The 15,918-nt window shown below is 39.8% G+C and overlaps 1 protein-coding gene across 1 annotated transcript in view; it reads left to right on the top strand.

Moving 5' to 3' along the window:
• The window catches only part of frc (fringe connection), a 252,883-nt gene that overhangs the window by 195,840 nt on the left and 41,125 nt on the right, over positions 1–15,918 (top strand). Inside the window, exons 5-6 of the mRNA XM_070094316.1 lie at positions 13,255–13,326; positions 13,500–13,568. Of these exons, the coding sequence (XP_069950417.1) occupies positions 13,255–13,326; positions 13,500–13,568 (141 nt within the window). The remainder of the gene's footprint in view (positions 1–13,254; positions 13,327–13,499; positions 13,569–15,918) is intronic.

Raw genomic sequence — 15,918 nt, 5'->3', positions numbered from 1 at the left:
AGATTGGATATCAGATTGGAGGGAGAGAGTATGGAGGAGGTGAATGTATTCAGATATTTGGGAGTGGACGTGTCAGCGGATGGGTCTATGAAAGATGAGGTGAATCATAGAATTGATGAGGGGAAAAGGGTGAATGATGCACTTAGGAGTCTGTGGAGACAAAGAACTTTGTCCTTGGAGGCAAAGATGGGAATGTATGAGAGTATAGTTTTACCAACGCTCTTATATGGGTGTGAAACATGAGTGATGAATGTTGCAGCGAGGAGAAGGCTGGAGGCAGTGGAGATGTCATGTCTGAGAGCAATGTGTGGTGTGAATATAGTGCAGAGAATTCGTAGTTTGGAAGTTAGGAGGAGGTGCGGGATTACCAAAACTGTTGTCCACAGGGCTGAGGAAGGGTTGTTGAGGTGGTTCGGACATGTGGAGAGAATGGAGCGAAACAGAATAACTTCAAGAGTGTATCAGTCTGTAGTGGAAGGAAGGCGGGGTAGGGGTCGGCCTAGGAAAGGTTGGAGGGAGGGGGTAAAGGAGGTTTTGTGTGCGAGGGGCTTGGACTTCCAGCAGGCATGCATGAGCGTGTTTGATAGGAGTGAATGGAGACAAATGGTTTTTAATACTTGACGTGCTGTTGGAGCGTGAGCAGAGTAACATTTATGACGGGGTTCAGGGAAACTGGCAGGCCGGACTTGAGTCCTGGAGATGGGAAGTACAGTGCCTGCACTCTGAAGGAGGGGTGTTAATGTTGCAGTTTAAAAACTGTAGTGTAAAGCACCCTTCTGGCAAGACAGTGATGGAGTGAATGATGGTGAAAGTTTTTCTTTTTCGGGCCACCCTGCCTTGGTGGGAATCGGCCAGTGTGATAATAAAAAAATAAAAAAAATATATATAATATATATATATACAGTGGTCCCTCGTTTATCGTCATTAATCCATTCCTGGAGGTGTTACTATTATCGAAATCTACGATTTTCGAATCAATTTTCCCCATGAGAAATAATGTAAATACAATTAATCCGTTCTTGACACCCAGAAGTACTAAAACTAAAAAAATTTTTACATGAAATATAGATGTAGTACATAAACAATACAATGGGACATGATGAATGAAACATTAACAGCATAACACTTACCTTTATTGGCAATTCTTCTTAGTGTATGGAAGACTGGAGGAGGAGAGAGATTGGATTATTTACAGTTTGGAAGGGGAATCCCCTTCTATCAACACCTTAGGTACCAATTGCTTTTCAGGGGTTACTTCTCTTCTCTGTTTCTTAATGCCACTAGGACCAGCTTGAGAATCACTGGAGTCCTGTCTTGCAAAATAACTGTCCAGAGAGCTCTGTTTCTGGCGTCTCTTTAACACTTTCCTAAAATGGGCCAAGACTTTGTCACTGTACATGTTGCCAACATGGCTGGCAACAGCCTTGTCAGGGTGATGTTTCTCCATAAATCTTTCCATCTTACCCTACATTTCAAAAATCTCCCTAATTTCTGAAGAAGGCAACTTCTTCCATCTCTCTTCCTTCTCCTCTGCAGCAAGATTCTGAGCTGCGATCTGTTGCTCTTCCTGCTGAAGCTCTTGCAGCTCCTCAGTGGTGAGCTCTTCGTTGTGGTCTTCCACCAACTCTTCCACATCCTCCAAACTCATATCCAACCCCATGGAACTCCCCAGTGCCACAACAGATTTAATAACAGACATAGGCTCATCAGGGTCAGCCCCAAACCCTTCAAAATCCCTCTTGTCGACACAATCTGGCCACAATTTTCTCCAAGCAGAGTTCAAAGTTCTGGTAGTCACTCCCTCCCAAGCCGTACCTATAAGGGTTATGCAATGGAGGATGCTGAAGTGTTCTCTCCAAAAATCTCTTAGGGTCAAGTGAGTGTCTGAGGTCACATTCAAGCACCTTTGAAACATTGCTTTGGTGTAGAGTTTTTTAAAGTTTGCAATGACCTGCTGGTCCATGGGCTGGAGGAGAGGAGTGGTATTCGGGGGCAAGAACTTTACTGTGATGAACCCAAACTCCTCGAAAATTAGGTCATCCAAGTTTGGAGGATGAGCAGGTACATTGTCCATTACTAGGAGGCACTTGAGATCCAATTTCTTTTCCAGGAGGTAATTCTTCACACTAGGGCCAAACACTTTATTGAACCACTCGACGAAAATGTCCCTCATGACCCATGCCTTACTATTAGATTTCCAAAACACACAATTTACTCTTCATAACATTGTTTTTCCTGAACACTCTAGGATTTTCAGAATGGTACACTAGTAACGGCTTCACTTTGAAATCCCCACTAGCATTAGCACAGAACATGAGCATCAGCCTGTCTTTCATAGGCTTGTGTCCTGGCAGTGCCTTTTCCTCCTGTGTAATGTAGGTCCTCTTTGGCATTTTCTTCCAAAAGAGGCCTGTTTCGTCACAATTGAACACTTGTTCAAGTTTCAGTCCTTCAGCCTCTATGTACTCCTTGAATTCATGCACATATTTTTCAGCCTCTTTGTGGTCCGAATTGGCAGCCTCACCATGCCTTACCACACTGTGTATGCCACTATGGTTCTTAAATCTCTCAAACCAACCTTTGCTGGCCTCAAATTCACTCACATCACCACTAGTTGCAGGCAATTTCTTTACCAGATCGTCGTGCAACTGCCTAGCCTTTTCACAAATAATCGAAGTCATAATACTATCTCCTGCTAATTGTTTCTCGTTTATCCACACCAATAATAACTTCTCAACCTCTTCGAGTACTGGTGATCTCATTTTTGTCAGCATATTTGCCCCCTTTGCAACAACAGCGTCCTTGATTTCTTTTTTCTTGGCCACGATGGAACATATGGTTGTATAGGGTTTGTTATACATCCTGGCCAGTTTGGCCACATGTACACCACTTTCATATTGTTCAATGATGTTTTTCTTAAATTCAATCGTATTTCTCACCTTCTTTACCAAAGGCTTGGCACTAGGAGCTTTCTTTGGAGCCATGGTAGCTTATTTAGTACTTGCAAGCACTAAAATGAATGGAATACGTATTATGAAATATTTCGTATGAGCAGGTGAGGGGACCGTCGCTCACTGGTAAACAATGCCACACTGGCTGGGAAGGGAGGCCGCCCTGGCTCAGAGCATGCATACGCATCCCGGACGAACTACTATTCGCGAGTCAATCCACGATTAGCGAGGCCATGTTTTTACGAAAATATCACTACGATTTCCGAAAATTACGACTCGAGCCCTACGATTATCGAGGGACCACTGTATATATATAGTATACAGGTCCTCCATCACAAATCCGGCATCAATGGGACTTGTAGTGTGCTGGATTACTGAGTTTGCCGGATTACAGAGTGGTTAGGTTAGAATACACTTAATAAAATTAACCAACTTGACTTACACAAAGTTCATTGAACATTGACAAAAATCAAACATTTCCGCTACTTTGAGCTCAATTTCAAGGTACTTTTCGTCATAAAAGCAATCAAAATCATGTCTATTTCTGTAATATATCTTCCATTCTATCAAATGAGTCCAAAGAAATGAGAATACAACCATAAAAAGCATACGAAAATATACTGCAAAGAGGTGGCTAATGGCTGAGAAGTGAACTCCCTTATTTTTCGTCTGTCTTTTTTATTTTTGTTGTACGTTAAGAAGCATCTTTCCATCATACATTGCCCAAGTTTCAATGAGATAGCCCAACAAACAACCGAGAAAAAAAATATTTACTAAAAATCATATATGGCAAGCCCAAGCCAGGTACTGGAAATAAGTCACTTTGTCTGACTTTTCTGGGTTATCCTAGGTTCTCTATACATTCACTGCTATGTATGATAATCTATGTAATTGTATTTGTGTATACCTGAATAAACTTATTTACTTCTAGTCGGTCAACTGAGTACAAGAAACCGCCCATTCACTTATTTCAACTACCCAATAAAGTGGTCAGAAATTGGCAATTTGGCCGATTTCACACAAATTTCAACAGATGCCAATTTCAAAATAGGGTCCAGAATAAACAATGCAGACATTCCTGGCACTAAAATAACATTTTCTCTGTTCGTTAGTCACAGCTCCAGGCCCCTCTTATATTACTCTTGCTTACCATTTTGAATTTTTATTTACAAAAAAATAGAAGATTTACTGTTATGCAGACTGCTGCATTGTTGTAATAATTGTATAAATAATGTCAACCCATTCTTGACTCCGTACTGGAATTTGGACTGACAGGCAGACAGGTATTGGATGGTGATGTCATCTGTTTACTCTTGAGCTTCGCTAAAGAATAGAACATTTTCGCTACTGTGAGCGCAATTTCAAGGTACTTTTCGTCATGAAATCAATCAAAATCATATCTATTTCTGTAATATATCTTTCATTCTATCAAATGAGACCGAAAAAATGAGAATATAACCATAAAAAACATACAAAAATATACCGCTAAGCGGCCGCTAATGGCTGAGCAGTGAACTCCGCTATTTATGGTCTGATTTCTTTTATTTTTGGTGTATGTTAAGAATTATCTTTCCATCATACATTGCCCAAGTTTCAGTAAGATAAACCAACAAACAACTAAGAAAATATAATAATAATAATAATAATAATATCTTTATTTACTACATGTACATGTAGTAAACACGCCTAATGTTTCTGCCCTGGCTAACCCAATAAACCACGTTGACTTTTGGGTTATCCTAGGTTCTCTACACATGCTGCTATGTGTGATAATGTATATAGAGAAAAAAACTTTTTTGTTTCAGGTTTATGGTGCAGTACGAGTGTATATCACAATTAGCCCTGTGCTATACTCCGTTTTCTGTAATATAAGCCCCCAAGACAGGGATAGGAGAATGGTATTTGTATACCACATCCTCTTCATACCTCCATCGAACTGCTCGGTATTATGCCAAATATTATTTATTCTTTAGTATTTAACATGTTTTATGTTATTTATGTTGTTTATTATGTCATATTAGATCAGTTGTGATAGGCAAATAAGCTGAAGTGTTGATATTAGCATAATAATAAAGCATATTCTCCTGCTTCATGAGACTGAGCTCATGGCAACCAACAGTGGCTTCAAAGCCACCTTATCTTTAATGGATAATGTACTGTGTAGGTGCTTTACATAATGAGAAGCATTTCTTTTATTCATTGGAACCATGGCCAGGGCTAAAAGTCAGCAGGTTATAACAATAAATGGAGAAAAGAAATTGGAGTGACTTATGCAGCAAGTAGCGCCACCAAACAGTACCAGCAGGTTGATGTGGCGACCCTGGAAATTTGAAATTATGCTAGCCAAAATTAGTGCCGAATAACTGAAGGAACCGATTAACTGATTGCTGGATTTGTGATGGCGGACCTATATATATATATATTTTATATATATATATATATATATATATATATATATATATAATGTATACACATATAAATATATATATATAATATATATATATATACAGTGGACCCCCGCATAGCGACCTTAATCCGTGCAAGAGGGCTGGCTGTTATGCGAAATGTTCGCTATGTGAATGAATTTTCCCCATAAGAAATAATGGAAATAAAATTAATCCGTGCAAGACACCCAAAAGTATGAAAAAAAAATTTTTTTACCACAAAAAAATGTTAATTTTAGTACACACAAACTGAAAAAGGCATGCACAATTACATGACACTTACTTTTATTGAAGATCTGGTGATGATTGATGGGATGGGAGGAGGGGAGAGAGAGTGTTAGTGTTTAGAAGGGGAATCCCCTTCCATTAAGACTTGAGGAGGCAAGTCCTTTTCTGGGGTTACTTCCCTTCTTCTTTTAATGCCACTAGGACCAGCTTCAGAGTCACTGGACTTCTTTCGCACAACATATCTGTCCATAGTGGCCTGTACCTCTCGTTCCTTTATGATTTGTCTAAAGTGGTTCACAACACTGTCATTGTAACAGTCACCAGCACGGCTTGCAATAGCTGTGTGAGGGTGATTTTCATCAAAAAAGGTTTGCACTTCAAGCCATTTTGCACACATTTCCTTAATCTTTGAAGTAGGCAATTCCTTCAATTTCTCTCTCCCCTCCTTTGAACCAGTTTCCCCAGGTCTGGCCTCTTGCTCTTGAAGTTGATCTATCAGCTCATCAGTGGTTAGTTCTTCATTGTCCTCCTCCACCAACTCTTCCACATCCTCCCCACTAACCTCCAACCCCAAGGACTTCCCCAATGCCACAATTGATTCCTCAACTGGTATACTCCTCTCAGGGTTAGCCTCAAACCCTTCAAAATCCCTTTTGTCTACACATTCTGGCCACAGTTTCTTCCAAGCAGAGTTCAAGGTTCTCTTAGTCACTCCCTCCCAAGCTTTACCTATAAGGTTTACACAATTGAGGATATTAAAGTGATCCTTCCAAAACTCTTTTAGAGTCAATCGAGTGTCTGTGGTCACTTCAAAGCACTTTTGAAACAGAGCTTTTGTGTACAGTTTCTTGAAGTTGGAAATGACCTGCTGGTCCATGGGCTGCAGGAGAGGAGTGGTATTAGGAGGCAAAAACTTCACCTTAATGAAGCTCATGTCCCCATAAAGTCGCTCTGCCACGTCTGTAGGATGACCAGGGGCATTGTCTAACACCAGGAGGCACTTAAGGTCTAATTTCTTTTCAGTTAGGTAATCTTTCACATTGGGGGCAAATGCATGGTGTAACCAGTTATAGAAAAATTCCCTAGTGACCCATGCCTTACTGTTTGCCCTCCACAGCACACACAAATTATCCTTGAGGACATTCTTTTGCCTGAACGCTCTGGGAGTTTCAGAGTGATACACTAATAAAGGCTTAACTTTGCAATCACCACTAGCATTGGCACACATCAACAAAGTAAGCCTGTCTTTCATAGGCTTATGTCCTGGGAGTGCCTTTCCCTCCTGAGTAATGTAGGTCCTGCTTGGCATTTTCTTCCAGAACAGGCCTCTTTCATCACAATTAAACACTTGTTCAGGTTTCAGTTCTTCAGTTTCTATGTACTCCTTGAATTCATGCACATATTTTTCAGCCGCTTTGTGGTCCGAACTGGCAGCCTCACCATGCCGTATCACACTATGTATGCCACTACGCTTCTTAAATCTCTCAAACCAACCTTTGCTGGCCTTAAATTCACTCACATCATCACTAGTTGCAGGCCTTTTTTTAATTAAATCCTCATGCAACTTCCTAGCCTTTTCACATATGATCGCTTGAGAGACGCTATCTCCTGCTAGCTGTTTTTCATTTATCCACACCAATAAGAGTCTCTCAACATCTTCCATCACTTGCGATCTTTGTTTCGAAAACACAGTTAAACCTTTGGCAAGAACAGCTTCCTTGATTGCCGTTTTCTTGCCCACAATAGAAGAGATGGTTGATTTGGGTTTCTTGTACAACCTGACCAGGTCGGTGATACGCACTCCACTTTCATACTTATCAATGATCTCTTTCTTCATTTCTATAGGAATTCTAACCCTTATTGCTGTAGGGTTGGAACTAGAAGCTTTCTTGGGGCCCATGGTCACTTATTTTCCAGAAACAGCACCGAAAACACTGTAATAATACGAAATATTCCGATTGTATGCTTGAATGTTACCGCGGAGGCTGGCTGGTAAACAATGGCACAGGCGGCACATGTGAGGCTGGCTGAGGGCGCACATTGGACGCGTCTCGGACGAAGGCCGCTGAGCGGGTTTTTGTCCACTATGCGGGGCAAAATTTTAGCGATCAAAGCGTCCGCTATGCGGATTGTCCGTTATGCAAGGCGTCCGTTATGCGGGGGTCCACTGTATATATATATATATATATATATATATATATATATATATATATATATATATATATATATATATATATATAATATATATATATATATTTTCAACAAGTCGGCCGTCTCCCACCGGGGCAGGGTGACCCAAAAAGGAAAGAAAATCCCCAAGAAGAAAATACTTTCATCATCATTCAACACTTTCACCACACTCACACATTATCACTGTTTTTGCAGAGTTGCTCAGAATACAACAGTTTAGAAGCATACACATATAAAGATACACAAGATATCCCTCCAAACTGCCAATATCCCAAACCCCTCCTTTAAAGTGCAGGCATTGCACTTCCCATTTCCAGGACTCAAGTCCGACTATATGAAAATAACCGGTTTCCCTGAATCCCTTCACTAAATATTACCCTCCAAACACTCCAACAGATCGTTAGGTCCCAAGTACCATTCGTCTCCATTCGCTCCTATCTAACACGCTCACGCACGCTTGCTGGAAGTCCAAGCCCCTCGCCCACAAAACCTCCTTTACCCCCTCTCTCCAACCCTTTCGATTACGACCACTACCCCGCCTTCCTTCCCCTATAGATTTATATGCTTTCCATGTCATTCTACTTTGATCCATTCTCTCTAAATGACCAAACCACCTCAACAACCCCTCTTCTGCCCTCTGACTAATACTTTTATTAACTCCACACCTTTTCCTAATTTCCACACTCCGAATTTTCTGCATAATATTTACACCACACATTGCCCTTAAACAGGACATCTCCACTGGCTCCAACCGTCTCCTCGCTGCTGCATTTACCACCCAAGCTTCACACCCATATGAGAGTGTTGGTACTACTATACTTTCATACATTCCCTTCTTTGCCTCCATAGATAAAGTTTTTTTTACTCCACATATACCTCAACGCACCACTCACCTTTTTTCCCTCATCAATTCCAATTTTTTTTTTTTTTGTGAATATTTTTGTCTGGAACAGATTAATTGTATTTCCATTAATTTTTATGGTAAACATTATTTCAGTGTTCTGCCATTTTGGTCTTAGGCCTACCTTCTAGAATAGATTATGGCCGATAACTGAGGTCCACTGTACTGAATTGTTCGAGTAGCTGTTCGAGTACAGAGGTTCCACTGTGCAGTGGACCCTCGGTATTCGATATTAATCCATTCCTGAGAGCTCATCGAATACCGAAAATATCGAAAACCGAATCAATTTTCCTCATGAGAAATAATGGAAATCAAATTAATCTGTGCAAGACACCAAAAGTATGAAAAAAAAATTTTACTTCATGAAATATTAAGTTTAATGCAATAGAATAATTACAATAACAATAAAATAATTGACACTTACCTTTAATGAAGATCTGGTGATGATTGATGGGATGGGAGGAGGGGAGAGGTGTTAGTGTTTAGAAGGGGAATCCCCTTCCATTAGGACTTGAGGTAGCAAGTATTTTTCTGGGGTTACTTCCCTTCTTCTTTTAATGCCACTAGGACCAGCTTCAGAGTCACTGGATTTCTGTCGCACAACATATCTGTCCATAGTGGCCTGTACCTCCCGTTCCTTTATGACATTCCTAAAGTGTTTCACAACATTGTCAGTGTAATAGTCACCAGCACGGCTTGCAATAGCTGTGTTAGGGTGATTGTCATCAAAAAAGGTTTGCATTTTAAGCCACATTGCACACATTTCCTTAATCTTTGAAGTAGGCAACTTCTTCAATTTCTCTATCCCCTCCTCCGAAGCAGTTTCCTCAAGTGTGGCCTCTTGCTGTTGAAGATGATCTATCAGCTCATCAGTGGTTAGTTCTTCATTGTCCTCCTCCACCAACTCTTCCACATCCTCCCCACTAACCTCCAACCCCAAGGACTTCCCCAATGCCACAATTGATTCCTCAACTGGCATAGGATTCTCAGGGTTAGCCTCAAATCCTTCAAAATCCCTTTTGTCTACACATTCTGGCCACAGTTTTTTCCAAGCAGAGTTCAAGGTCCTCATAGTCACTCCCTCCCAAGCCTTACCTATAAGGTTTATACAATTGAGGATATTAAAGTGCTCTCTCCAAAACTCTTTTAGAGTCAGTCGAGTTTCTGTGGTCACTATAAAGCACTTTTGAAACATAGCTTTTGTGTACAGTTTCTTGAAGTTGGAAATGACCTGCTGGTCCATGGGCTGCAGGAGAGGAGTGGTATTAGGAGGCAAAAACTTGACATTAATGAAGCTCATGTCCCCACAAAGTCGCTCTGCCAAGTCTGTAGGATGACCAGGGGCATTGTCTAACACCAGGAGGCACTTAAAGTCTAATTTCTTTTCAATTAGGTAATTTTTCACATTGGGGCAAATGCTTGGTGTAACCAGTCATAGAAAAAGTCCCTAGTGACCCATGCCTTACTGTTTGCCCTCCACAGCACACACAAATTAGCCTTGAGGACATTGTTTTTCCTGAACACTCTGGGAGTTTCAGAGTGATACACTAATAAAGGCTTCACTTTGCAATCACCACTAGCATTGGCACACATTAACAGAGTAAACCTGTCTTTCATAGGCTTATGTCCTGGGAGTGCCTTTTCCTCCTGAGTAATGTAGGTCCTGCTTGGCATTTTCTTCCAAAACAGGCCTGTTTCGTCGCAATTAAACACTTGTTTAGGTTTCAAGTCTTCACTGTCTATGTAATCCTTGAATTCCTTCACATATTTTTCAGCTACTTTTTGGTCTGAACTGGCAGCCTCACCATGCCTTACCACACTGTGTATGCCACTATGATTCTTAAATCTTTCAAACCAACCTTTGCTGGCCTTAAATTCACTCACATCAGCACTAGTTGCAGGTAATTTCTTTACCAAATCGTCATGCAACTGCCTTGCCTTTTCACAAATGATCGCTTGAGAGATGCTATCTCCTGCTATCTGTTTTTCATTTATCCACACCAATAACAGTCTCTCAACATTTTCTAACACTTTCTGTCGCTGTTTCGTAATCACAGTTGCACCTTTTGCAAGAACAGCTTCCTTGATTGCCGTTTTCCTGGTCACTGTAGTAGAGATGGTTGATTGGGGTTTATTATACAACCTGACCAGCTCCGACACACGCACTCCACTTTCGTACTTTGCAATTAGCTCTTTCTTCATTTCAATAGTCATTAGCACCTTTTTTCTGGAAGGGTTGGCACTAGAAGCTTTCTTGGGGCCCATGGTGACTTATTTTGCAGAAAGAAGCACCAAAAACAGTGATAATATGGATAATATGGAATGTACCGAATGTATCCTTAGATGCGCGTACACTGGCTGGCTTGTAAACACTGGCACACACGGGGCAGTTCAGGCCACACGTGGACACGTCTCGGTATCTGATCAAATACCGAGGCAAAATTTTTGCAATATAATGCATCGAATACCGGATTTATCGAATACCGATGCCATTGAATACCGGGGGTCCACTGTATTATTATCTGTTCTTATTTTTGGCACTTCAGTCAATCAATCAAGTTTATTCTCTATAAAGATTACAATGCGGGGTTTACATATTATAGGATATTGGTTACAGTGTGTGGTTTACATATAAAATACACCTACCATCCAACTTACGACTTGCGACCACTCGACTTACGACCATGTTTTGTATGCAGATGTTCTGGGAAATAACCAACTGTTTGTGCTGTACACAATGTTTCAATAGTAAGATTTGACTTATGTTCATTTTGACTTACAACCAGTTAGTCAGAACCAAGCCCAGTCATAAGTCGGATGGTAGGTGTACGAATTACAGATAGGGCCACTATCACGCCTAGCATGACTAGGCATTTCGGGCAGACTAAGATTAATTTCAAACTCTGTATTGGTACAGATTATGGGGCATGTTGATATTAAGGCTAGTCAACTGCATTACAGTTTATAAATTTAGCAATGTGAATGGTTTTGTCTTGGTACAATACGTAGTTTCTGTTAAAGCTCCTATATTGGAGTATCTCAGGCAAACTTATGACTAGTTTAAGATTCATTAGTTAATAGTTTTATTACATATTTCTATGTTTATAGTCAATTGGGCGAGTGTAAGTGTGAATTGTGGGGGAATTGCAGATATCGAGAGTAGGTCTAGGTTGTTTTTTATGTGCGCATGATACAAGAGAATAGGTGGTTTTCGTGTAGTTAGCTGACGGTGGCGTGTGTCAGGGAGATAAGATGTTTTCTAATGGTATTTGAAAGTGATGGTTGTGTCTGCAGTTCTAGAGTTTTCAGGTAGGGTGTTCCAGATTTTAGGTCTTTTTATGTACATTTAATTTTTGTATAGGTTTAGCCGGACACGGGGAACATCATATTTTTATGCCTGGTGTTATGCAAGTTTAGATCTTTGAAGAGTGGGGGGGGAAGGGGTGTTGCCTGGGATTGGATTGTATGATTATTCTTACTGCAGCTTTTTGTTGGGTTATTATTGGCTTTAGATGTGTTGCTGCTGTTGATCCACAGGCACAAATAGCATAGGTAAGGTAGGGATAGATGAGTGAATAGTATATTGTGAGTAGGGCTGATTGTGGCACGTCGTAACGTATCTTGGAGAGGATCCCAACCATTTTGGATACTTTTTTTGTTGTGTGTTGGATATGGGTGCTGAAATTCAGGTTGCTGTCGAAGTGTAGGCCTAGGAATTTGCCCTCATTATGTTTGGCAATAAGAGTGTTGTTGATCTTAATGTTAAGTTGTGCAACACCTGCTCTGTTACCAAACATATTATAGAAGGTTTTGTCAGTGTTAAGTGTAAGTTTATTGGCTGTCACCCAAGTAGATATTTTTAGAGGGCTCATCGTTAACAGTGGTGTTGAGTGTGGCAAGATTTGGGTGGGAGATGACATAACTCATGTCGTCAGCAAAGAGAATGGGTTTCAGGTGTTGTGATACGTTGGGAAGATCATTGATGTATAAGAGGAAGAGCAGGGGACCAAGGACACTTCCCTGTGGCACTCCAGTACCAATTGGCCATGTTGATGAGGTTGTCTTTAATGGTGACGTACTGACACCTATTAGTAAGGTAGGATTTGAAATATGCGAGTGCATGGCCTCTTATATCATAATGCTTAAGTTTGTGGAGTAGGATGCTGTGGTCTACTGTGTCAAAAGCTTTTCTTAGGCCAATAAAAAGTCCTAATGGATATTTGCCACCATTTTTGTTTGTACATGGTTCCTCAAAAAGCCCTCCTTAATATTTTTGATCTTGCTGGATAAGTACCGTGTTGTTTTATATGCCATTTACTGAGGTTACTGGGTATTTGTTAAGGACTCTAGTATCATGAGTCACTGTGAACCAGTGATACAGTATCATGAGTCACTGTTAACCAGTTATACAATATCATGAGTCACTGTTAACCTGTGATACAGTATGTTTGCTGTGTTAAAAGGTTCATGAGGATTTATTGTTTCAAATGTAGTTTATAATGGTAAATATCTTACTCTGTAATATTTTTTGTTTTTGCAGCTTGCCTATGTTTACAGTATTAAGAAGATTTTCTATTCTATTTACGATGATTGGCGAAAAAATATTGTTAGGGTAAGTTTGTATGTTTACTGTCTCAGTAAATCAAGCACTGTATTTGAATTATATCTAACAGCTAACAAAGAATCATAAATCTATAATAGTATGTGCATCAGATATAGTGTGGCAGAGTGTTCTGCATTCCTGTGTTTGTAGATGTTTCAATATAAGTTTCATATTTTTTTCAGAGTAAATCCTCCACTGACTATACAGATGACAGTTTATACAATGATCTTGGGATCAATAATTGCAGCACTGTGAGTACTTTCCTTGTAATCTGTTACTGTTACTAATAACTGAAATAATTATAAAACTTATATTTGTTGCATTTTATCCATTGCATTGCATGTAGTAACAGGAATAGTTAAATGAATCTTTATTCTAATATTTTTTCAAAATACTGTACTGTAAATCATTTATACTTGAAAAAAAATTTAGTTAAATTTCTCACACGTGTGATAGCAATGAAATTGTTTTAGGATTTAAAACTAAAGTGGTGAGGCTACCCAGCATATTACTGTCAGTTCTACTAAGAGCTAGTTTGACATGTTTGGAAAGTGCAACAATATGCATAACCTGACATTAAGTGACTCAGCTGTGAGCGCTGATACTGAGGCTGCTGCCTTTTATCATGATGTGTTGATGAAAATCAAATATATAAGATGGTGGCTGCAGATTTCAGCAAGTATTTAATGGTGACAAGACTTAGTTTGCTGGAAGCAGATGAAATCAAGAACCTAATATCAAGAGGTAAGAAAAAGACTCCAGGATTCAAACCAGTCAGGGAGGTGAGGTAGTGAAGGTTTCAAGCAACTTTGAAAACCTGAGCACAAAAATGAACAAGGCAGATGAGCTTCAGGTCCCTTAGCGTGCCAACTCAAAAGCACATGTAACATCAAGTATTTTTATAAATTTACTTAGGTCCCATTGTTGAAAAATAACATTCTTGCAATACCCTTTCCCACAGGGCATTGCCACAGATTGATAGTGCACCAATGTACAGTGGAACCTCTACTTATGAGAGCCCCACCATGCGAGTTTTTCAGGATACGAGCCGTCGCTCAGTCGATTTTTTGCTCCAGGATATGAGCCAAAATTCAGGTTGTGAGCTTCCCCCTCAAGGGAGGGTCCTTGATGCTGGTGAGGGGCTCTTGATCTAGGGAATTGGATCTGTGCTCCAGTTCCCTAAATTAACCCTTAAACGGTCCAAACGTATATATACGTTCACGTGCGTAGCGCCCCAAATATTTTGAGAAAAAAAAAATTATTCTTTTATAAGAAAAAAGAGCATTTGGTACTCAGACGTCCCCAATTTTTTTCATATGGCTCACACTGAGTGTGCACACCCATTCTCTCATGTCTAGGCAACTCAGGCCTATCGTGCCAATGTTGAATGAATGACAAAGGAAACGTATATATACATTTGGGGCGCTATGCGAGAGAACGTATATATACGTTTGGACCGTTTAAGGGTTAATAATAACAATAATATAATAAGTGAGTTTCAGAACATCGTCACTAGGTGGCACAGACAATGCCACAACATCAACTGAGCTGTGCAATGTGTTTATGTCACCGTGGAAGCATTTCTCATGTTATTGCCAATTTTTTTTTTTCTAACCATGGGTCCTAAGAAAGTAAATGCAAAGGACAGTGCTGAGAAGAAAAAGAGGATGATGTCCATGGAATTACAGCATGAAATCATAGATGAACAAGCGAGGTGTGCAGTGGTGGTAGGAGCTAGTAGCAAGTAGCCTATCTTCCACTCTCCACTTCCACCTCCACGTACACTTTATAAAACCACTTTATTTCTTTACATTTGCTATTATGTTTTTATACAATATTTCCTATTTATGAAACTTATTTATGAAACTAGTGTAGTTAGCCTCACAAACACTCTGTTTTCTCTTATAATACAAGCACGGGAAGATATAGTCAGCGGGAGAGGGAATGGACGCCGCCACCACCACTCGCCATATTATGACCTATTTTATTCATTGTAGAGTATATTTCATGTTTCTGTGTTAATTGTATTGTTTATTATGTCATATTAGATGAATTGAGATAGATAAATAAACCATAGAATTGATATTAGCATCATATTGAAGTAGTATTTTTGTCCTGCCTCCTGAGAGCAAGAATTCTGCTGGAATGGATTAATGGCATTTCAGTTAATTTAAATGAGGACAATTGACTCAGCATATGAGCAGATTGGGTTATGAGCTAAGTCACGGAATAGATTAAACTCATAAGCAGAGGTTCCACTGTATTCCATTAAACTGAATAATATTTCCGAACATATCATACATGTCTTCCATGATCACCACACTCTTGTTTCAGTAAGTGGATTGATGAGTTATTTTCATTTAAGTCATTTTAACCCTTAAACTGTCCAAACGTAGATCTATGTTTACGTACATAGTGCTCCGACCTTGATTTTTCACCATTTGAAAGCATTAAAAAAATTTAGATCTATGTTCGGAGCGCTGTGCGAGCGAGCGTAGATCTACGTTTGGACAGTATAAGGTTAATATAATATTTCTCCAAACACATCAAAAACACACAAAGAATGGAAAGGCTAACAGTCAAGTACTGTAGCGCTATAGA

Source organism: Cherax quadricarinatus, chromosome 45, assembly GCF_038502225.1.
Source record: "Cherax quadricarinatus isolate ZL_2023a chromosome 45, ASM3850222v1, whole genome shotgun sequence".
NCBI lineage: Eukaryota > Metazoa > Arthropoda > Malacostraca > Decapoda > Parastacidae > Cherax > Cherax quadricarinatus.
This window is presented reverse-complemented; position numbering and strand designations above follow the sequence as displayed.